Source organism: Acipenser ruthenus, chromosome 56, assembly GCF_902713425.1.
Source record: "Acipenser ruthenus chromosome 56, fAciRut3.2 maternal haplotype, whole genome shotgun sequence".
NCBI lineage: Eukaryota > Metazoa > Chordata > Actinopteri > Acipenseriformes > Acipenseridae > Acipenser > Acipenser ruthenus.
This window is the reverse complement of record NC_081244.1, coordinates 6,183,454-6,205,872: the sequence shown is the minus strand read 5'-3', so window position 1 is coordinate 6,205,872 and position 22,419 is coordinate 6,183,454. Positions and strand designations below refer to the sequence as shown.

General features: G+C 43.1%; 1 protein-coding gene across 2 annotated transcripts; it reads right to left on the bottom strand.

Annotated features, from left to right (window-relative positions):
* Positions 1-176: 176 nt before the first annotated feature.
* Positions 177-20,662, bottom strand: cdk16 (cyclin dependent kinase 16). 2 transcript variants are annotated; one of them, XM_059017389.1, is made up of 17 exons: positions 20,509-20,662; positions 14,707-14,905; positions 12,068-12,235; positions 10,429-10,562; positions 9,945-10,070; positions 9,335-9,391; positions 8,680-8,794; positions 8,082-8,176; positions 7,327-7,389; positions 6,974-7,097; positions 6,680-6,800; positions 5,832-5,929; positions 4,678-4,783; positions 4,251-4,293; positions 3,812-3,902; positions 2,939-3,016; positions 177-2,630 (listed from the first exon to the last, which is right to left on the bottom strand). In XM_059017389.1, exons 2-17 carry the CDS (start codon positions 14,831-14,833, stop codon positions 2,590-2,592), a joined length of 1,587 nt encoding a protein of 528 aa, XP_058873372.1. In that variant the 5' UTR covers positions 14,834-14,905; positions 20,509-20,662; the 3' UTR covers positions 177-2,589. The 2 variants fall into 2 exon arrangements, with proteins under 2 accessions (XP_058873372.1, XP_034770826.2); XM_034914935.2 differs by lacking the exon at positions 12,068-12,235.
* Positions 20,663-22,419: the final 1,757 nt, after the last annotated feature.

Below are 22,419 nucleotides of genomic sequence, written 5' to 3'. Positions count from 1 at the left end.
TACAACGTGCCGTGTGGATAATTCCGTGGAATTGTGATTCGTTATTATGAAACTGGCACCATTGTGGCTCTACGTCAGGGCTGGTAATGCATTGATGTCTATGGGGCTCCAGAGCCAACATGGCCGCCTCTGGGCATCAGTTTCTTACCTGTCTCATTTCTTAATTTCATTATTGACCCCCCCCCCCACCACTAAATTTTCTCTCCAAACTCTTCTACTAATTCATTGTAAATAGGTCAGCTTGTAAATAATAATAGTTATTGTAATAATCATAATAATTATCATATTTCTAGATAGGAAACGTTTGCTACATTATACAGACGATAGACCACAGGGTGTTGCACATTGAATTTCAGTCTCAAGTTTTGACCACAATAACATCTTTATTGTTAATATTGCACCCTGAACACTGAGCTCCTCAAACCCGCTGCCTTCCACACTGCAGCCCAGCGCTTTCTTTATCTAACCACTGAGCTCCTCGAACCCACTGCCTTCCACACTGCAGCCCAGCGCTTTCTTTATCTAACCACTGAGCTCCTCAAACCCGCTGCCTTCCACACTGCAGCCCAGCGCTTTCTTTATCTAACCACTGAGCTCCTCAAACCCGCTGCCTTCCACACTGCAGCCCAGCGCTTTCTTTATCTAACCACTGAGCTCCTCAAACCCGCTGCCTTCCACACTGCAGCCCAGCGCTTTCTTTATCTAACCACTGAGCTCCTCAAACCTACTGCCTTCCACACTGCAGCCCAGCGCTTTCTTTATCTAACCACTGAGCTCCTCGAACCCGCTGCCTTCCACACTGCAGCCCAGCGCTTTCTTTCTTTCTTTCTTTCTTTCTTTCTTTATCTAACCACTGAGCTCCTCAAACCCGCTGCCTTCCACACTGCAGCCCAGCGCTTTCTTTATCTAACCACTGAGCTCCTCAAACCCGCTGCCTTCCACACTGCAGCCCAGCGCTTTCTTTAAAGTTAATCGACAAAATTAAACGACAGATTTAAAACCTGCACCAACTGGCACCAGTAAAAAAAAAAAAACTAAAAAATACAAATAAAATCACATTTATTAAAAAAAAAAGTGTTAATGAGTCTAGTGGTTTATGTTACTTTTTAGTGTAATCAGAATTACACAATTACGAATTACTGCAGCATAATTGTAATTGAACAAAACACTGTAATTGTAATTGTAATTGTAATTACAACTATAATTGAACAAAATTGAACAATAGCACTGCAATTGCAATTGAACAAAATAGCATTGTAATTGCAATTGAACAAAATAGCATTGTAATTGCAATTGTAATTGAACAAAATAGCATTGTAATTGCAATTGTAATTGAACAAAATAGCATTGTAATTGCAATTGAACAAAATAGCATTGTAATTGTAATTGAACAAAATAGCATTGTAATTGTAATTGAACACAATAGCAATGTAATTGAATACAGTAGCATTGTAATTGTAATTGCAATGTAATTGAATACAGTAGCATTGTAATTGTAATTGCAATGTAATTGAATACAGTAGCATTGTAATTGTAATTGCAATGTAATTGAATACAGTAGCATTGTAATTGTAATTGCAATGTAATTGAATACAGTAGCATTGTAATTGTAATTGCAATGTAATTGAATACAGTAGCATTGTAATTGTAATTGTAATTGGATCCAGGTTTGGGTCAAACACACACATTCACACATCTTGCGATTTCATTTCCTCTTGGAAGACCAACACCTCCCACATCGTCGAGTGCCGACGTAGGACTTATTGCAAAGACCAAACCGTTCAGCAAGGCGAAGGAAAAGACAAATTCGCTTCTCGATCATCCAAAAAAAAAAACACCTTTACAACAAACTGTCACTGTTCAGTACCTAACGTTGTGATTATCTACTCAATTCCTTCAAACCGCTGTGCAGTTCCAGCTGGTGCCGACTGGAGAGAAGTGATCTTTTAGAAGCCAATCTGTATCTTCACTGATAAAACATATCTGGTACTGTATCCTAATACTAGGTGTCTCGGTTTGATTTCCTTACACAGTCTTTCTCCGAAGCATCGTCTCTCTCGTTTTGTTTAATCCCTCCCTTCCATTACCCTGGATAATGGAGAGCTGGAGCCAGGTTTGGTGTGGATGACATCCATAGTCTACCTCCTGAACTAAAACACTTCATTTTCTCCTGTTAAAGAAATCCCCAAACATCTGCAAAGGCAGCAGTTAACAAATAAATAAATAAAAATAAAATAAAAAAGATTTTGTCCTTCATTATACTTTCGTTGCATTCTAGTTTCTAGTGTAGGAAGGTGGATGGGTGGTGTCTCCCCTTTAACTGTGATGTCACTGGGTGGGTCTCCCCTTTAACCGTGATGTCATTGGGTGGGTCTCCCCTTTAACCGTGATGTCATTGGGTCTGGAGTTCCGAAAAAGAATCCTGACAGGAGCTCCAAAACAAAATTCCCGCCCCTTTCTTCTGTAGAAGTCCACACGTCCCTCGATGGAACACAAAATAATAATAATAATAATAATAATAATAATAATAATAATAATAATAATAATAATAATAATAACTATCTTTTTTTTTCCTATTTCGTTGTTTTCTCAAAAGAGCATACTTTGTCTTCTTGAGTTGCTACTGGAGGCTGTTGGGAGGAAAGGGAAAGAAAAACGAGTTTTTATACAATGTGTGAAGTGAATGCAGTCTTATATAAAAAAAAAAAATACAGGTACAGGGCTGGGAATCAGACTCCCGCTGCACAGCAGTGTGATCCGGTCCTGGTTTCACTGGGAGTTTAATAATCACACACCTGAGCTTGTTAGCTAGACACACTGGGGGCTGATCAAGCTGGTAGTAAAACCTGGACTGGATCACACTGCTGTGCAATAGCCTTGACCAGGTGGGTGTAAGAGGGTTAGTAACAGCAGCATTGTGATAGTCTGCAGGACTCACCTGAGTCGGGTGTGGAAGACCTTCGGAAGGCTGGATCCTTCTCTAGATGGATCTCCTTCAGTGCAAATATTGAAGTAGCTGAGAAAAGACAGAGGTGGAGAGGAGGAGAGAAGGAGGGAGAGGAAGAGGGTGAGGGGGAGAGAGGGAGAGGTGAAGAGAGGGAGAGGGAGAGGAGGAGAGAAGGAGGGAGAGGAAGAGGGTTAGGGTGAGGGGGAGAGAGGGAGAGGTGAAGAGAGGGAGAGGGAGAGGTGGAGTGGAGGAGAGGAGGGAGAGGAAGAGGGAAGGAGGAAGAGGGAGAGGTGGAGCGAGGGAGGAGGGAGAGGGACAGAGAGAGGGAGAGGTGGAGAGGGGAGAGGTGGAGAGGAGGAGAGAAGGAGGGAGAGGAAGAGGGTGAAGGTGAGGGGGAGGGAGAGGGAGGTGGAGAGGGAGAGGTGGAGAGAGGGAGGAGGGAGAGAGACAGAGAGAGGGAGAGGGAAAGGGAGAGACGGTTGTAAATAGCATTATGGGTAAGAAATATATTATTTTTTACACCCCAAACAGCGTAACGGACAAGCAACGATGTCGTGGCTCCTGCTCATTAGTCTCCCCGCCGCTGGTATCGTTCAAACCTGAAGATTATGTTAAAACACAGCGGGTCAAAAGTGGGCATGCAGCTACCAGCACCAAAAATAAGACCCCCCCCCCCCCCCTCCCCCTAGCCCTCCCCCCCCCCCCCCCCCTAAACCCTCCCCCGATCCACAAGCAGAACTTGAAGCACATATGGGAGAGGCTGTAAGGGGAGTGCACTAGATCTAGAGACAAAAACGCTGCCCCTCTTCCTCAATGATAAGACCCAGTTCTTTTTGGTAACCCTGGACAGACAGAGAGACTCACTGTCGGGCAGTCTGACGATCCTCTCTCCCAGCGAGTGGAAGTAAAGATGTTTCATCGCAGCCTCTGCTGATATTCTGTTTCTGCCTTCGAACTGCAGGGCAAAAAATAAACGAACAAGTGAAGAAAACCTTTCACAATAACCGCCACAAATATTCAGCTGCAAAAACGCTGCCGACTTCTCTTTGGTTCATACCTTTTTTTGGAGACTAATTAATAATGATCTCGATCTCTCCCAACTGTGATCGTTCAACTTCATTTCAAGCCAGTTTAACTGGCTAACAAATTTACTGCCACTGTGAGAAATTGAACAGAATGCTGCCGATTGCAATTTGGATACCTGTTGGGTATAATTACAAGGGCGTTTGGGATTTTAAATTCTAATTGGAATAGGGAAATAAGAATCGTTCTCTACGCTGGTGCGGACAAAAGTGTGGCTCACCTGGAGAAATCTGGATAGCAGGTCTACACCATTGCTGTCCAGTCTGGGAGGGAAAACAGGAGAGACATTATTCAAAACCAACGTGAGAAAGCAGCATTGCACCCCCCTCTAGAATGAACTCCCTCAGCTTCATAGAGTCCAATGAAAGCTGCTGAATAATGTTCCCTTGTTAACATATTGAATTCCACACCCTCTATATAGAATGAACTCCCTCAGCTTCATAGAGTCCAATGAAAGCTGCTGAATAATGTTCCCTTGTTAACATATTGAATTCCACACCCTCTATATAGAATGAACTCCCTCAGCTTCATAGAGTCCAATGAAAGCTGCTGAATAATGTTCCCTTGTTAACATATTGAATTCCACACCCTCTATATAGAATGAACTCCCTCAGCTCCAGCCTCTCTTGGAGCGTGGTCAGGTTTACCTGGGAGCGTGGTTGTAGAGTGAATCAGGTCTGTATTTGGGGTAGTTGTAGGATCTGAAGTCCTCGTTTGAGGTGATTCTTGGCCAGGTCTCTTCGTTAGGGGTTCCTGTATAAATGTGAAAGGGTTTTTATCAGGAAGAGAACCTCCTCTATCCCTGGCGAGCTATTTGAGAGAAAGAAAATGCTTTTATTTCTTGTTGTTTCGATTCAAACTCTGTGTTTCAGCTTCCAGCTAAAACTACCTGCTGGGGAATGTAATAATAAAATAACAGACTCTGGTCATCGCTCTCTGTCTCTTTTCCATAGCTACTGAACACGCAATAGCGGAGAATTTAGAAACACTAAAACCAACTTCATAAATTCAACGGCAAACGTTTCCACTAGAAGTCTCTCAGCGTCTTCAATAGAAACACTGAAAGAAACTTCATGAATTCAATGGCAAACGTTTCCACTAGAAGTCTTTCTCAGCGTCTTCAATAGAAACACTGAAAGAAACTTCATAAATTCAACGGCAAGCGTTTCCACTAGAAGTCTTTCTCAGCATCTTCAATAGAAACACTAAAAGAAACTTCATAAATTCAATGGCAAACGTTTCCACTAGAAGTCTTTCTCAGCGTCTTCAATAGAAACACTGAAAGAAACTTCATAAATTCAATGGAAAACGTTTCCACTAGAAGTCTTTCTCAGCGTCTTCAATAGAAACACTGAAAGAAACTTCATAAATTCAACGGCAAACGTTTCTACTAGAAGTCTTTCTCAGCGTCTTCAATAGAAACACTGAAAGAAACTTCATAAATTCAACGGCAAGCGTTTCCACTAGAAGTCTTTCTCAGCGCCTTCGATAGAAACACTTAATTCTCTAAAACTTAATTCAGTGATAATATATATACCGAGCATCAAAATAAACCAATTATCGTGCTTAGTGTATATATATAATATATATATATATATATATATATATATACACACACATATATGAAACGATGAAAATAAGACCACTATTCCACAGCAGTGTCACCCAGTCCAGGTTTTACTACCAGCTTGACCAGCCCCCAGTGTGTCTAGCTAACAAGCTCAGGTGTGTCTCATTAATCTCCTAGTAAAACCAGTAATGGATGAAGCAATGGGAGTCTCATTCCCATCCCTGTGCTTACCCAGCAGCTTGAAGATAAAGTGCAGCTCTTCCTCCACAGTGGAGCCTGGGAACAGAGGCCGTCCAGTGGACATCTCGTAGAAAATACAGCCCACTCCCCTGCAAGCACAGGGCAGGGGTTAGTGGACAGCTCTTTGCTGTGTCTGTCTGTAGCAGGGCGTGTAATTAATATTTATATGTAATTAAAGGAGGCTGTGTGGTCCAGTGGTTAAAGAAAAGGGCTTGTAACCAGGAGGTCCCCGGTTCAAATCCCACCTCAGCCACTGACTCATTGTGTGACCCTGACTTAACCTCCTTGTGCTCCGTCTTTCGGGTGAGACGTAATTGTAAGTGACTCTGCAGCTGATGCATAGTTCACACACCCTAGTCTCTGTAAGTCGCCTTGGATAAAGGCGTCTGCTAAATAAACAAATAATAATAATAATGGCAGGGAGGTGTAGTGAGAGGGGGTGAGCGAGACAGAGAGAGAGACAGAAGCATGAAATTAAAAGAGACAATTGCTCCTTGAGATTTGTTCCTCAGGATGGCTCAGCGGATGACGCCCCCAGACCAGGAAGTTGGCGGTCGCTTGAGTTCTGCTGGCGAAATGCGGGGCACGCATTTGTTATCCAAAGGAAATCAAAAAGGACTATGCTCTGCCCTTAGTTAGTGCGCAAGAGAAAGTATGCTTTCTGTGTTCTGTACTGGTCGGTACTCTGTCCTCGTTCATTTTCTATACTGGTTTGACTGGATTTGAATCTGTATTGATGTGTGTGTGTGTGTGTGTATTCTGTACCAGTGTGACAAAGTCTTCTTGCATGTCTATCTATGTGTTGTACTGGTCTGTACTGGTTTGTACTGGTGTCTCACCACATGTCTATGGGGGTGGAGTAGTCGGTGGAACCCAGCAGGATGTCGGGGGGGCGGTACCACAGCGTCACCACCTCGTTTGAGTACGTCTTCGTGGGGATGGACTTGGCACGGGCCAGACCTGCAGAGACAGGAGGGGACAGACAGACAGACAGACAGACAGACACGGCATTACCAGGGAGACAGAGACTTCAGCAGTGTCAGACAGACAGACAGACAGACAGACACACACACACAGACAGACACACACACAGACAGACAGACAGACACAGAGACAGACAGGCATCCTCTTACCGAAGTCGGCCAGTTTGAGCTCCCCTCTCTCGTTGATCAGCAGGTTCTGCGGTTTGAGGTCTCGGTGCAGGACTTTTCTGCTGTGGCAGTACGCCAGCCCTCTCAGGAGCTGGAACAGAAACAGCTGGGAGAGACAGAGCCATCAGAAACGAGCGTTAACCGCTGTGCAAAAGAGCCCTACGGAGCTTTGAACCTCATCTCACCGCCCGTTCTGACACGACTCCATGACGCTGAATCACAGGTCGGAATTATGTGCGGAATTGATTTTTTTATTAATGTCTCAATCCTAGAATTGCTTCGTGAAACTAGCCATTGGTTTCAGTCAAGATTCAATTACAGTGAAACTGCCTTACCTTCACATTGTGCATCGTGATGCAGCTGCCACAGTCATCCAAATACTGCTTCAGATCCTTATCCTAAAAATACAGAACAAAGATACAATGCTGTTATTATTATTATTATTATTATTATTATTATTATTGTTGTCAAGCTGCTGAATAATGTTCCCTTGTTAACATATTGAATTCCACCCCCTCTATATAGAATGAACTCCCTCAGCTTCATAGAGTCCAATGAAAGCTGCTGAATAATGTTCCCTTGTTAACATATTGAATCACACCCCCTCTATATAGAATGAACTCCCTCAGCTTCATAGAGTCCAATGAAAGCTGCTGAATAATGTTCCCTTGTTAACATATTGAATCACACACCCTCTATATAGAATGAACTCCCTCAGCTTCATAGAGTCCAATGAAAGCTGCTGAATAATGTTCCCTTGTTAACATATTGAATTACACACCCTCTATATAGAATGAACTCCCTCAGCTTCATAGAGTCCAATGAAAGCTGCTGAATAATGTTCCCTTGTTAACATATTGAATTCCACACCCTCTCTATAGAATGAAAAACTGAAAAATGTGACATTTCGAAATCTAACAGGAAATACCACAGTGCTATATCATGGTTTCCGGTAGACTTTTGGGCGATCTTATCATTTTGTAGTTTCGCTGGTTACATGATGTTAAATGAAAGATCTTAGTTGCCTATAATTCTAGATGATGCAAAACTTTTGGCCATTAGCTTTAAAAGCGATGGCAGAAAGACTTACCAGATACTCAAACACCAGCGTCAGGGATTTCTCTGTGTGGATGATGTCGTGCAGAGTCACAATATTGGCGTGCTTCAAGTCTTTGAGCAGCGACACTGGAAGACAAATTATAGGGAAGCATTGTAAAGCACAGAGAGATCTGGTAAAGCATAGGGAAGCATTGTAAAGCACAGAGAGGTGTGGTAAAGCACAGGGAAGCATTGTAAAGCACAGAGAGGTCTGGTAAAGCATAGGGAAGCATTGTAAAGCACAGAGAGGTCTGGTAAAGCATAGGGAAGCATTGTAAAGCACAGAGAGGTCTGGTAAAGCATAGGGAAGCATTGTAAAGCACAGAGAGGTCTGGTAAAGCATAGGGAAGCATTGTAAAGCACAGAGAGGTCTGGTAAAGCATAGGGAAGCATTGTGAAGCACAGAGAGGTCTGGTAAAGCATAGGGAAGCATTGTAAAGCACAGAGAGGTATGGTAAAGCATAGGGAAGCATTGTAAAGCACAGAGAGGTCTGGTAAAGCATAGGGAAGCATTGTGAAGCACATAGAGGTCTGGTAAAGCATAGGGAAGCATTGTAAAGCACAGAGAGGTCTGGCAGAGTGACACCCACCCTCTCTGATCGCCGTGCAGGGAGCCCCCTCCTCGTGCTCCAGTCTGATCTCTTTCAGCGCCACCAGGTTATCAGTCAGCTTGCTCTTTCCTTTGTACACTGTGGCGTAGGTGCCCTGGGGGAGAGGGGGGAGGGGTGTGAGGAGAGGGGAGAGTGTAAGAAACTGGAAGTCGATTTGAGAAACGTTTTGTGGAGCGCTGGTCTTGAATCGTGTTCCGTGCTGTGCTGTTATGTCACATAGTGGTTATTTTTCTGAAAGTTTTCATCTTGTCTTTGTTTAGTTTTTAGGAGTTTTAGGATTGAGGCATAATTTAAATAAATAAATAATATATATACACACACATCATTTTGATCTTTTATTTAACATCATGTAATCAAAATACTGTAATAAAAGTCTACTGTAAGCCATAATACTACTATGTCACATTTTTCATTTTTTGTCAGTTTTTCCGTTACTTTTATGGGAATCTCCAAAGCGGTGTGTAACTCAATATGTTAACGTGGCATCATTCAGCAGCTTTCATTCGAAACAGGACAGCACAGCTCTGGCAAAGTGAGTTCATTCCACAGGATGATGCAAAATGTTTTGCCACAAACAGTATTCAAGGTTCCTGAGTGCCTGCAGTGTCGCTGTGGTCCCCTGTCTCTGTCCTACCTCTCCCAGCTTGTCCAGTTTCACGTACGTCTCCAGTTTTCCGAACCCGATCTCAGACTGCGGGGAAACGAGACAAAAGCAAGAGATGCTATTGTCCAATCCGAGGACGTCCACACTCCTTTCCAATACTGCGATCTGACTGGCACACAAACGCTCTCGTAATCCTGAGCTACTCAGACAGGGATGAAGCAAAATATATGAGAACAGGAAGAGGAAGTTTAGAACTGAAGGTAACAAGTCTCCCTGGAACTCGAGAGTGGATGCGACTCCCCCTGCATACCACGCGGCCGTGCCTTCACCAGGGGAGACCCTCGGGGACCCCTGCGCTCCCCTGACTGTGTGACTCGCCCTGCATACCACGCGGCCGTGCCTTCACCAGGGGAGACCCTCGGGGACCCCTGCGCTCCCTTGACTGTGTGACTCCCCCTGCACACCACGCGGCCGTGCCTTCACCAGGGGAGACCCTCGGGGACCCCTGAGCTCCCCTGACTGTGTGACTCCCCCTGCACCCGTGCCTTCACCAGGGGAGACTCTCGGGGACTCCAGGTTCATGATACTGAACGGAGAGTAAGCTCCTAGCTGGGTACTGTCCCTCCCATGCAGCACGTACCAGAGAGACCCTGCGGAGACGCCGGCTCAGGGGCTTGTCAAACGGGGGGCTGCTGAGAGCGAACTTCTCCAGGTACCCATCTGGAAGCCGGATGTCCACAGGCAGGGAGAGACGCTTGTTAATGTCCTGAGGGAATCGAGACAAGACGGGTCAGAGATGCCCAGACACACAGAGAGGTGTGGTAAAGCATAGGGAAGCATAGTAAAGCACAGAGAGGTCTGGTAAAGCATAGGGAAGCATTGTAAAGCACAGAGAGGTCTGGTAAAGCATAGGGAAGCATTGTAAAGCACAGAGAGGTCTGGTAAAGCATAGGGAAGCATTGTAAAGCACAGAGAGGTCTGGTAAAGCATAGGGAAGCATTGTAAAGCACAGAGCGCATTCAGCCAATGGCAGTCCCTGGTTAAAACTACAAAGCAAAATGGCTCCTGTACTCAGTGCCGTGGTGCCGCCATGCTGTTTTGTAGTCCGCGGCCCGGGGGCTCACCTCGCTGGAGATCTTGCGGGCGGGGTTGTTGCGCAGCCTCACTCTGACCGGTGACTGGACCTCGTCCGAAGAGGTGGCCGAAGCCTGGTCACTCTCCCCGTCCGAGCCCATCTTCAGATCCTCGTGCACGATCTCTGTGATGAGCACAGCAGGAATGAGCCTCCCCTTTAACACACCACATGCTCCAAAAGACTCCCCTTTAACACTCCCCACTGTGAGCCTCCCCTTTAACACCCCTCGTGTTCTGAGAACCTCCCCTTTAACACACTGTGAGCCATTTGTATATAAAACACATCATCCGGATACTTTATACCAGGGTAAGCAAGACTCAAGTAAGCATGCATCCATACATACACGAAGGCGAGAAGACTCCTATTGCATAGCAACTGGATCCATTCCGGGTTTTGCAATGAGCTTGATTAGCCCCAGTGTGTCCAGGTAACAAGCTCAGGTGCTAAACACATGTTTAGCACGATTATGAGATGTGACAAATAATATCACATGATGAGGACGTTGTGTAATTTAAAACAAAACTATATATATAACACATGGATGAAGGCTATATTTGCATCCTGAGTCATTTAAAAAAAAAAACGCATCATACCACAGTACTGTCTACATAAATATTTCAAAACAAAAACAGATCTGACCAAAGGTTCTGCATCCCCCTCTAGAATTAACTAGAATGAAAGCTGCTGAATAATGTTCCCTTGTTAACATATTGAATCACACACCCTCTATATAGAATGAACTCCCTCAGCTTCATAGAGTCCAATGAAAGCTGCTGAATAATGTTCCCTTGTTAACATACTGAATCACACACCCTCTATATAGAATGAACTCCCTCAGCTTCATAGAGTCCAATGAAAGCTGCTGAATAATGTTCCCTTGTTAACATATTGAATCACACACCCTCTATATAGAATGAACTCCCTCAGCTTCATAGAGTCCAATGAAAGCTGCTGAATAATGTTCCCTTGTTAACATATTGAATCACACCCCCTCTATATAGAATGAACTCCCTCAGCTTCATAGAGTCCAATGAAAGCTGCTGAATAATGTTCCCTTGTTAACATATTGAATTGCACACCCTCTATATAGAATGAACTCACTCAGCTTCATAGAGTCCAATGAAAGCTGCTGAATAATGTTCCCTTGTTAACATATTGAATTCCACACCCTCTATATAGAATGAACTCCCTCAGCTTCATAGAGTCCAGTGAAAGCTGCTGAATAATGTTCCCTTGTTAACATATTGAATCACACACCCTCTATATAGAATGAACTCCCTCAGCTTCATAGAGTCCAATGAAAGCTGCTGAATAATGTTCCCTTGTTAACATATTGAATCACACACCCTCTATATAGAATGAACTCCCTCAGCTTCATAGAGTCCAATGAAAGCTGCTGAATAATGTTCCCTTGTTAACATACTGAATCACACACCCTCTATATAGAATGAACTCCCTCAGCTTCATAGAGTCCAATGAAAGCTGCTGAATAATGTTCCCTTGTTAACATATTGAATCTCACACCATATACTGACAACTGAAAAATGTGACATTTTGAAACTCTAAACCCGAAATTCAGCTGTACTATTATTAGGGCTTCCGGTAGACACCGGTAGCGGCATAGTCACCTAGCCGGCTGTTTTGGTTGAGGTAGGAGCTCAGGCTGCGCCCCACGGTGCGGTTCGGGTGGCGGAGGGGAGGTTTGCGCAGAGAGGCGGCCGCGCTGGAGGCATACTGGTGCAGGAAGGAGTGCATGCTGTGGGAGCCAGCCGGCTTCCCATTCCTCACCATGGGATCTTGAAGGACAGGGAGAGGGGTGCAGGGTGGAGGATAGGGAGATGGGATGAGGGGTGCAGGGGGGAGGATAGGGAGATGGGATGAGGGGTGCAGGGTGGAGGATAGGGAGATGGGATGAGGGGTGCAGGGGGGAGGATAGGGAGATGGGATGAGGGGTGCAGGGTGGAGGATAGGGAGATGGGATGAGGGGTGCAGGGGGGAGGACAGGGAGATGGGATGAGGGGTGCAGGGGGGAGGACAGGGAGATGGGATGAGGGGTGCAGGGTGGAGGATAGGGAGATGGGATGAGGAGTGCAGGGTGGAGGACAGGGAGATGGGATGAGGGGTGCAGGGTGGAGGATAGGGAGATGGGATGAGGGGTGCAGGAAGGAAGGAAGGGGGTTAAGGAGGGGATAGGGAGAGGTATAGGGGAGGGGTTAGGGGATAGGTGTGAGGGGTGGATTTGGAATAGGGTTTGGGTTTGGGATACGGGATAGGGGGTAGAGGTGAAAGTGATAGAGGGGTACAGTGGGCGAAGCAGGTGTCAGACACACACAGATTGAGACGAGGAGACAGACGCACGGGGGAGAGAGAGAGAGAGAGAGGAGAGAGAAAGATGAATAATGAGAAACGACAATGTTATTGATCCAGGAAGTGAAAGAATGTAAGAGTGGAGAGAGAGAAAGAGAGAGAGAGAGGAGAGAGAAAGATGAATAATGAGAAACGAGAATGTTATTGATCGAGGAAGTGAAAGAATGTGAGAGAGAGAGAGAGAGAGAAAGATGAATAATGAGAAACAAGAATGTTATTGATCGAGGAAGTGAAAGAATGTGAGAGAGAGAGAGAGAGAGAGAAAGATGAATAATGAGAAACGAGAATGTTATTGATCGAGGAAGTGAAAGAATGTGAGAGAGAGAGAGAGAGAGAGAGAGAGAAAGATGAATAATGAGAAACGAGAATGTTATTGATCGAGGAAGTGAAAGAATGTGAGAGAGAGATAGAGAGAGAGAGAGAGGAGGGGTTAGGGAGGTTGTGGGGTTATAAAAGATAAATGGCACGAGAGAGATTGATTGAGAAATGTGGAAGAGTGAAAAAATGACAGATTAATGGAAAAAGAGACAGATAGAGAGAGAGAGAGAGAGAGAGAGGGGGACAAACCAAAAGATCAGAGAGAGGATATTGAGCATAACAAGGGGAAAGGAATGGACAGAGAGAGAGAGAGAGAGAGAGACAGAGAGAGAGAGAGAGAGAGAGAAGGGAGGGGAAGAAAGAAGGAAAGCAGGAAAATTAAAATAAGAAAAATCAAAAACTGATCAAAACAACAACAAATAAAAAAAAAAAAATACACTCCAGATATTAACAGAAGCATTTTTTTTTTTTCAAAATCAAAAATGATAAAAAAAAAAAAAATTGGGTGGCATGCAAACCAGACATAAAAAAAAAACCAAAAAAAAAAAAACAGGAGAAATCAGACTGCAGCCGACAGCAGGAAGTTTAAAAACAGGTGACTTACCTGGAAGAAACGTGGACCTTCAAATCTTAAACAGCTACCGCGTAAATCTATTGTTTATAACTCCTACCTGATCATCTCAGCACATCAGAATCCAAGGACCAAGACAACTCCTGCTTCTCAATTCTAATTCCATTTCAAATTCCTTCTTAAAATCCACTCCCACTTCCCATTCTTCTTTCCTTTCAAAGGAACATGGAATCTGAATTGATATTTCAGAGACGTGATCACAATTCCTGTGATTATTCGACTGCTTTCATTGCAAGCCGATTTGAAATTGATTGACAAACGGTGACTTCAACTGAAGCAAATCTGTTGCCACTGTGGGAAGCTCGTTTGAACAGAATGCTGCAGATTTCCAATTTTGATCACTAACGATGTGTTGGAATTGATTAAAAGGGAATTGGAACTGAGAATGGACCCCAAACTTGATTGACTATATTGACCGTTCAGTCTGTATTGACAGTGTATTGACCGCTCAGTCTGTATTGACAGTGTATTGACCGTTTAGTCTGTATTGACAGTGTATTGACCGCTCAGTCTGTATTGACAGTGTATTGACCGCTCAGTCTGTATTGACAGTGTATTGACCGCTCAGTCTGTATTGACAGTGTATTGACCGTTTAGTCTGTATTGACAGTGTATTGACCGCTCAGTCTGTATTGACAGTGTATTGACCGCTCAGTCTGTATTGACAGTGTATTGACCGTTTAGTCTGTATTGACAGTGTATTGACCGCTCAGTCTGTATTGACAGTGTATTGACCGCTCAGTCTGTATTGACAGTGTATTGACCGTTTAGTCTGTATTGACAGTGTATTGACCGCTCAGTCTGTATTGACAGTGTATTGACCGTTTAGTCTGTATTGACAGTGTATTGACCGTTCAGTCTGTATTAACAGTGTATTGACCGCTCAGTCTGTATTGACAGTGTATTGACCGCTCAGTCTGTATTGACAGTGTATTGACCGCTCTGTCTCACCGTTGTCGCTGGCCGCGCTGTCCTCTATATTGACCCGCTCTGTCAGCTCGGGCAGGTTCTTCTCGGTGGGACGGCTCCCCAGCAGTGTCATGGACAGCTGTCTCTTGATTTTCTTCATCCTGTCCATCAGGGGGACAGGGTGCTGGGAGGGGGCGGGGAGAGGAGGGCGGGCTGAGGGGGCAGCCACCGTCCAATCAGCCTGAGCCACAGAGAGAGAGAGAGAGAGAGAGACTCAGTGACTTGCTCAGGGTCACACACAGTGAGTCAGTGGCTGAGCTGGGATTTGAACCTCCTGGTATCGAGCCCCTTTCTCTAACCACTTGATCCACCTTGAGCCTACCGAAGGATCCCATTGATTCAGCATCAACAACCTAAGCTGGGTAAACCCTATGGGAGCCCATTCCATCCCCTCCCCACCCTCTGTGTGAAGAAGTGTCTCCTTCAGCAACATGACTAGGTAACCCATTCCATCCCCTCACCACTCTCTGTGTGAAGAAGTGTCTCCTTTAACAACATGACTAGGTAACCCATTCCATCCCCTCACCACTCTCTGTGTGAAGAAGAGTCTCCTTCAGCAACATGACTAGGTAACCCATTCCATCCCCTCACCACTCTCTGTGTGAAGAAGAGTCTCCTTCAGCAACATGACTAGGTAACCCATTCCATCCCCTCACCACTCTCTGTGTGAAGAAGTGTCTCCTTCAACAACATGACTAGGTAACCCATTCCATCCCCTCACCACTCTCTGTGAAGAAGAGTCTCCTTCAACAACATGACTAGGTAACCCATTCCATCCCCTCACCACACTCTGTGAAGAAGAGTCTCCTTCAACAACATGACTAGGTAACCCATTCCATCCCCTCACCACTCTCTGTGTGAAGAAGAGTCTCCTTCAACAACATGACTAGGTAACCCATTCCATCCCCTCACCACTCTCTGTGTGAAGAAGAGTCTCCTTCAGCAACATGACTAGGTAACCCATTCCATCCCCTCACCACACTCTGTGAAGAAGAGTCTCCTTCAACAACATGACTAGGTAACCCATTCCATCCCCTCCCCACTCTCTGTGTGAAGAAGAGTCTCCTTCAACAACATGACTAGGTAACCCATTCCATCCCCTCACCACTCTCTGTGTGTCTCCTTCCCTCTGTCCTATAAGACATCGTGTCTGGGGTGTCTCATAAGAGACACCATTGGAATTAGGTGTGGGCTGGAAAAAAAATACTTCACTGTGATTGGTTGATTTCTGACACGTGGATTATTATTATTATTTATTTCTTAGCAGACGCCCTTATCCAGGGCGACTTACAATTGTTACAAGATATCACATTATTTTTATATACAATTACCCATTTTTACAGTTGGGTTTTTACTGGAGCAATCTAGGTAAAGTACCTTGCTCAAGGGTACAGCAGCAGTGTCCTCACCTGGGATTGAACCCACGACCCTCCGGTCAAGAGTCCAGAGCCCTAACCACTACTCCACACTGCTGCCCTGCTGATTATAATGTGTCCCTCACTTTCAATGGCATTTCTCCGACTCCCGTTAGAATTCCGTCTCTCGTTTCGTCAGAACGTGACGGGCAGGTGACAGAATTCCTTACAGTTTGAGAGTCTGAGTGCTTTGCAAACAAGCAGAATGTTCTGCATTCTCAGACACAAGCCCACTGCACGGCTCACCAGGGGAGACTTGGGGTCCAATCAGGCAAAGCTGCCTCAAACGACAGCTGTGGTGAAAAGTTTTGCATTACCTAGATTTATTTTTTTTTAGGACTGAGACATCATTAAAAATAAAAACGATATGAATCATTTTCAGGTAATCAAAGAAACTACTAAATCATGATATGCGAGTACAGTAGTTTATTTTTTAAATACAACCCACTTTGTGCTTGAATCAGGCGTCTTAAAACATCTAAAAAGTCTTGTGCGTTTGACCACGTGTGGCAGCAGTGTGGAGTAGTGGTTAGGGCTCTGGACTCTTGACCGGAGGGTCGTGGGTTCAATCCCAGGTGGGGGGACACTGCTGCTGTACCCTTGAGCAAGGTACTTTACCTAGATTGCTCCAGTAAAAACCCAACTGTATAAATGGGTAATTGTTTGTAAAAATAATGTGATATCTTGTAACAATAGTAAGTCTCCCTGGATAAGGGCGTCTGCTAAGAAATAAATAATAATAATAATAATAATAATATAGCTGGGATGGAAATACACTAAGACTCCCATTGCATTGCAGTTTGATCCGTTCCTGGTTTCACTGGGAGTTTAATAATAAGACACACCTGATCTTGTTGCCTAGACACACTGGGGGCTGATCAAGATGCTAGTAGAACCTGGACTGGGTGACACTGCTGTATATATATATATATATATATATATATATATATAAATAAATGATTTCTCAGTCTCTGCTCTGGAGATGAAGAAATCTCCCTGCTAGTAGGATAGAGTCTCAATCCGTTTCAGTGTCTTCAGCTGTGACGCCTGTTGAAACTACATAACAAAATAGAGGACTGCAGACTGCATCCTTCCAGAAAAAATACTAAAGAAAGAAAGAAAGAAAGAAAGAAAGAAAGAAACCAGGGCAGCCTCAGCAACGAGGCCTGGCGCTGCACACCCAACACTGACAAGCCAGGGGCTGGCAGTAGATTCCTTTCCCCATAAGCCTCGCTTCTTTTCAGGGCACAGAGAGTGAGAGAGAAAGAGAGGCGTTTTTTTTTTTTCTGAAATTCTGACTGTGGGAGTAAAATAGTAGGTAAAATATGATGAGGTTGCTGAGCTGAATTTTAATCTATCTATCTATATATAACAAAGAAGAAAAGTCACTGACAAGCTGAAAACTCACCGTTTTAATAATTAAAGCATTTTTTTTTTCAATTCTCAGTATATTTGACGGGGGAAATATTTTTATAAGGGATTATATAACAAGACTGAGCAAGTGTTAATAGAGAGGCGACAGTGTCATAAGAACATAAGAACATAAGAAAGTTTCCAAACGAGAGGAGGCCATTCAGCCCATCTTGCTCGTTTGGTTGTTAGTAGCTTATTGATCCCAGAATCTCATCAAGCAGCTTCTTGAAGGATCCCAGGGTGTCAGCTTCAACAACATTACTGGGGAGTTGGTTCCAGACCCTCACAATTCTCTGTGTAAAAAAATGCCTCCTATTTTCTGCTCTGAATGCCCCTTTATCTAATCTCCATTTGTGACCCCTGGTCCTTGTTTCTTTTTTCAGGTCAAAAAAGTCCCCTGGGTCGACATTGTCTATACCTTTAAGAATTCTGAATGCTTGAATCAGATCGCCACGTAGTCTTCTTTGTTCAAGACTGAATAGATTCAATTATTTTAGCCTGTCTGCATACGACATGCCTTTTAAACCCGGGATAATTCTGGTCGCTCTTCTTTGCACTCTTTCTAGAGCAGCAATATCCTTTTTGTAGCGAGGCGACCAGAACTGAACACAATATTCTAGGTGAGGTCTTACTAATGCATTGTAAAGTTTTAACATTACTTCCCTTGATTTAAATAGACAGGTGACAGTGTCAATAGACAGGTGACAGTGTCAATAGACAGGTGACAGTGTCAATAGACAGGTGACAGTGTCAATAGACAGGTGACAGTGTCAATAGTCATGGGTCAGAGTTAATAGGACAGAAGGGAACGCTAGCGAATCTCAGCTGGCTCTCCTCATTTACTGCTGGCAGTTGAAACAGCACTTCATTTCCACTTTACTGGTATAAAAAAAGACGCTTGTGTCTCAACTACGCCAGTTTGGCTCAGAAACATCGCTGCGAGACACAGCTAAGCCGGTGGGGGGTTTGAATGTGGAACGAGCACGCAGGGAATACAGAGAGATTCTGTGCTCATTTTGTTTTTTTTAAAAGGACCTAGGGCTTCCTATGCAGGGTGAAGGAGCCTGCCTCAGATTGGATTCCAGAACAGACAGGTTCCGGAATATAAAGGGGATCACCCCATTGAATTCAACAGGGATTTGATTGTGACCACAAATCACGCAGAATGAAACAGGATTTGGTTTGTACAGAGGGGCTGGATTAGGCAGGGTTTGCTGTATCACACCGTCTGCTTTTAAATAAACTGGCGTCTTCAGTCAAGGTGAAATGGCCCTCGTGTGCTCTCTCGTTCTGTCTCTCAGACGTTGAAAGGAGAGAAGAGAAGGCCTGTGTCTAATGCATTAGCTTTTACCGTTGTGTAAATTTTCCATTTTTCATCCTTCAGTTTTAGTGCAATTGATTTTTTGTATCCTGCAGCCATGAATCGCCGCCAGGTTACTGTATACAGTGATTTAAAAATCCAGTATCAATCCAGGGCTGGACATGAGACTCCTATTGCATAGCAGTTTCATCCGTTCCAGGTTTTACTAGGGCAGCGTGCTGTGGCTCGCCGTCTTGGGTGCTCACAGCCAGCGATTTCAAACCTGGAGAGACGGTATAACCAGACACACTCTGTCAATGACAGAGCCACCAACCGGGAGACCAAGAGTCACAACACCTGCCAGAGATCCACAGATCATTCTGCAGCGTCCTCGTGATGTCAATGGTTAAACAGCACGATAAAAAGTCACTGCACCTGCTCTAAAATATTTAGAGAATTTTATCCAAATATAAATAATATGTTTATTTTGATGCTCAGTATATATATATATATATTAAATGTAATATAGATTTTTATATAGGGATTAATGTTCAACATGTTGCCTATAAATATACATAATGTTATATAGTATTTATTTAAAATACAACACGAATAATTCCCATTAATACACATGAATGCCATACATTCATCTGTACAATAAAAATTGATACTGTGGTCTAGCGAACCTTCTTGTCGTATTTATTTATGACGTCAGAAGCCGGAATTGTGATTATTTCATATTCAGGTGACGTCAGTGTGGAACGCCCCGCCCCTAAAAAGCCTTTGTTTTCAGACAGGCCGAAACGAACGCAGAGCTCCGCTTGTGCGTCCCTGTTATTAAAATGCTGTCTCAAATGCATCGCATTTTTATCATTGCAACTTGCACGGCCGGTGCAGTCTGCCAGCACAGCAGTGTGAGGGGGAAAAAACATTGTGAAAATAAAATGCAGGAGCGCCGTGCTGTATCAGAAAGTCTGGCCAAACATATCTCTTTATATGGAGATCTGCAATGTCAAGTGAAAAAGTATGACAGCTCCACGGGTGTAAAACATGTATTATTATTAATAATAATAATAATAATAATAATAATAATAATAATAATAATAATAGAGAGGCATTTTCATTTCCAATAACTACGCATTTCAATGATCCTTTAAGCTTATCAAGGGAACAGTAACACACGCAGTCAGCCTTATCCTGAGCTTCAGTAGAAAGACACAGAAATATGTAAGGAGACACTTCGCTGGAGTGCACACAAAAGAAACCGTTTCTAATAATTTTGAAGATTTAAAAAATAAACAGAATTAGGCTACCTTCTAATAAATAATCACTGAGCTGAGAAGACAAGGCACCGGGAGCGAGTAACAGAGAAAAACATTTATAAGGCATTCACGAGGCGGCTTAATAACACTGGAATTAGCTCACCATTGGACAGCACTGATAGATTACATATATATATATATATATATATATATATATATATATATATATATATATATATATATATATATATATATATATATATATATAGGGCAGCTGGCTCTTTGAGCTATATATATATATATATATATATATACACACATATGTGTGTGTGTGTGTGCATAACGTATACAATTATCATTACAAAAAACCAGAGGCATATGGATTTTAACTTACCCTGGAAAGGGATGCTTTTTCTCGGTGTCAGTACTTTCCCAGGGCCGTTATTCCCAATAATCTTCAGCCATCTTTCGCTAAGCTAGATAGGGTACAGTTCTTGAGCGAAGCTGACATGCCATCGCCGCTTTCTGCAAATCGCTCTGCAGCTGGTTTTTATTTTTTCCTAAATCAGGAGGGGGGAGATCGGAACAGCTGAGAACAACTTGGGCGTTACCACTTGTACTCCAAAAAAAAGGGGGGTCGGCGGTATGTGAAAAGATTGGGGAAAATCCGAGTTAGTTTCCCAGTCACTTTTTTAAAACTTGCGTGCTCTATGAAGGAAAAGTAATAATAATAATAATAATAATAATAATAATAATAATAATAATAATAATAATAATAATAATAATGCAACCCCCCCCCCCTCCTTTCAGCTTTGGCATTCCCCGATAATGGTACAGTCCAAATTCCATTCAAAAAAAACCAGGACGGAACTACTGTAAGAGAATTCGGGGACGTTATAAAAAAAGAAACAGTTAAAAACGTATAACTTTAGTACATTTTAGACTATTAAACAACACCGACCCTGGTTATTATATGGTGGCTGTTCGTGTAAGGAATATAACGTGCTTTTTGGCTAATTTCAAGAAAGAAATACTATTCCAAACCTACCGAACACACCCATTTTTCAAAATAGTCTTGCTCAGACTGGATTCCCTAACTTTCCAGGCACGCCGGATTTCGATACAATTGATGGTTTATTATAAGTTTTAACTGTAACACATTCCGCTTTTATCAAAAAAAAAAAAAAAAATACGTGACACATGAACAAAAAATAAAAAAACAAACAAAAAAAAACGACTAAACCGAGTTTAAACTTGCGGACGTAATGACTGTAGTCTCACAGGATAAAGAAATTCGAATTACAAATGAACGGGTTCAGATCATTTTACTTTTACAAAAAAAAAAAAACCAAAAAAAAAACACAAATGTCTGATTAAACTAGAGATTACAGTGTGTGTTTGTGTCAATGACAAACGTTTCCACTGGAAGTCTTTCTCAGCGTCTTCAATAGAAACACTGAAAGAAACTTCATAAATTCAATGACAAACGTTTCCACTAGGAGTCTTTCTCAGCGTCTTCAATAGAAACTCTGAAAGAAACTTCATAAATTCAATGGCAAACGTTTCCTCTAGAAGTCTTTCTCAGCATCTTCAATAGAAACACTGAAAGAAACTTCATAAATTCAACGGCAAGCGTTTCCACTAGAAGTCTCTCTCAGCATCTTCAATAGAAACACTGAAAGAAACTTCATAAATTCAATGGCAAACGTTTCCACTAGAAGTCTTTCTCAGCGTCTTCAATAGAAACACTGAAAGAAACTTCATAAATTCAACGGCAAACGTTTCCACTAGAAGTCTTTCTCAGCGTCTTCAATAGAAACACTGAAAGAAACTTCATAAATTAAACGGCAAGCGTTTCCACTAGAAGTCTTTCTCAGCGTCTTCAATAGAAACACTGAAAGAAACTTCATAAATTCAATGACAAGCGTTTCCACTAGAAGTCTTTCTCAGCGTCTTCAATAGAAACACTGAAAGAAACTTCATAAATTCAATGGCAAACGTTTCCACTAGAAGTCTTTCTCAGCGTCTTCAATAGAAACACTGAAAGAAACTTCATAAATTCAACGGCAAACGTTTCCACTAGAAGTCTTTCTCAGCGTCTTCAATAGAAACACTGAAAGAAACTTCATAAATTCAACGGCAAACGTTTCCACTAGAAGTCTTTCTCAGCGTCTTCAACAGAAACACTGAAAGAAACTTCATAAATTCAACGGCAAGCGTTTCCACTAGAAGTCTTTCTCAGTGTCTTCAATAGAAACACTGAAAGAAACTTCATAAATTCAATGGCAAACGTTTCCACTAGAAG

Excerpts from the sequence above, each read along its gene's own strand:
- cdk16 (XM_059017389.1), bottom strand. The coding sequence starts at position 14,833 with ATGGACAGGATGAAGAAAATCAAGAGACAGCTGTCCATGACACTGCTG. Across the intron at positions 9,392-9,944 it reads GTCTCCGCAGGGTCTCTCTG|TCTGAGATCGGGTTCGGAAA; the intron begins GTACGTGCTGCA and ends GTTTCCCCGCAG. Across the intron at positions 4,294-4,677 it reads CTCTACAACCACGCTCCCAG|ACTGGACAGCAATGGTGTAG; the intron begins GTAAACCTGACC and ends TTTCCCTCCCAG.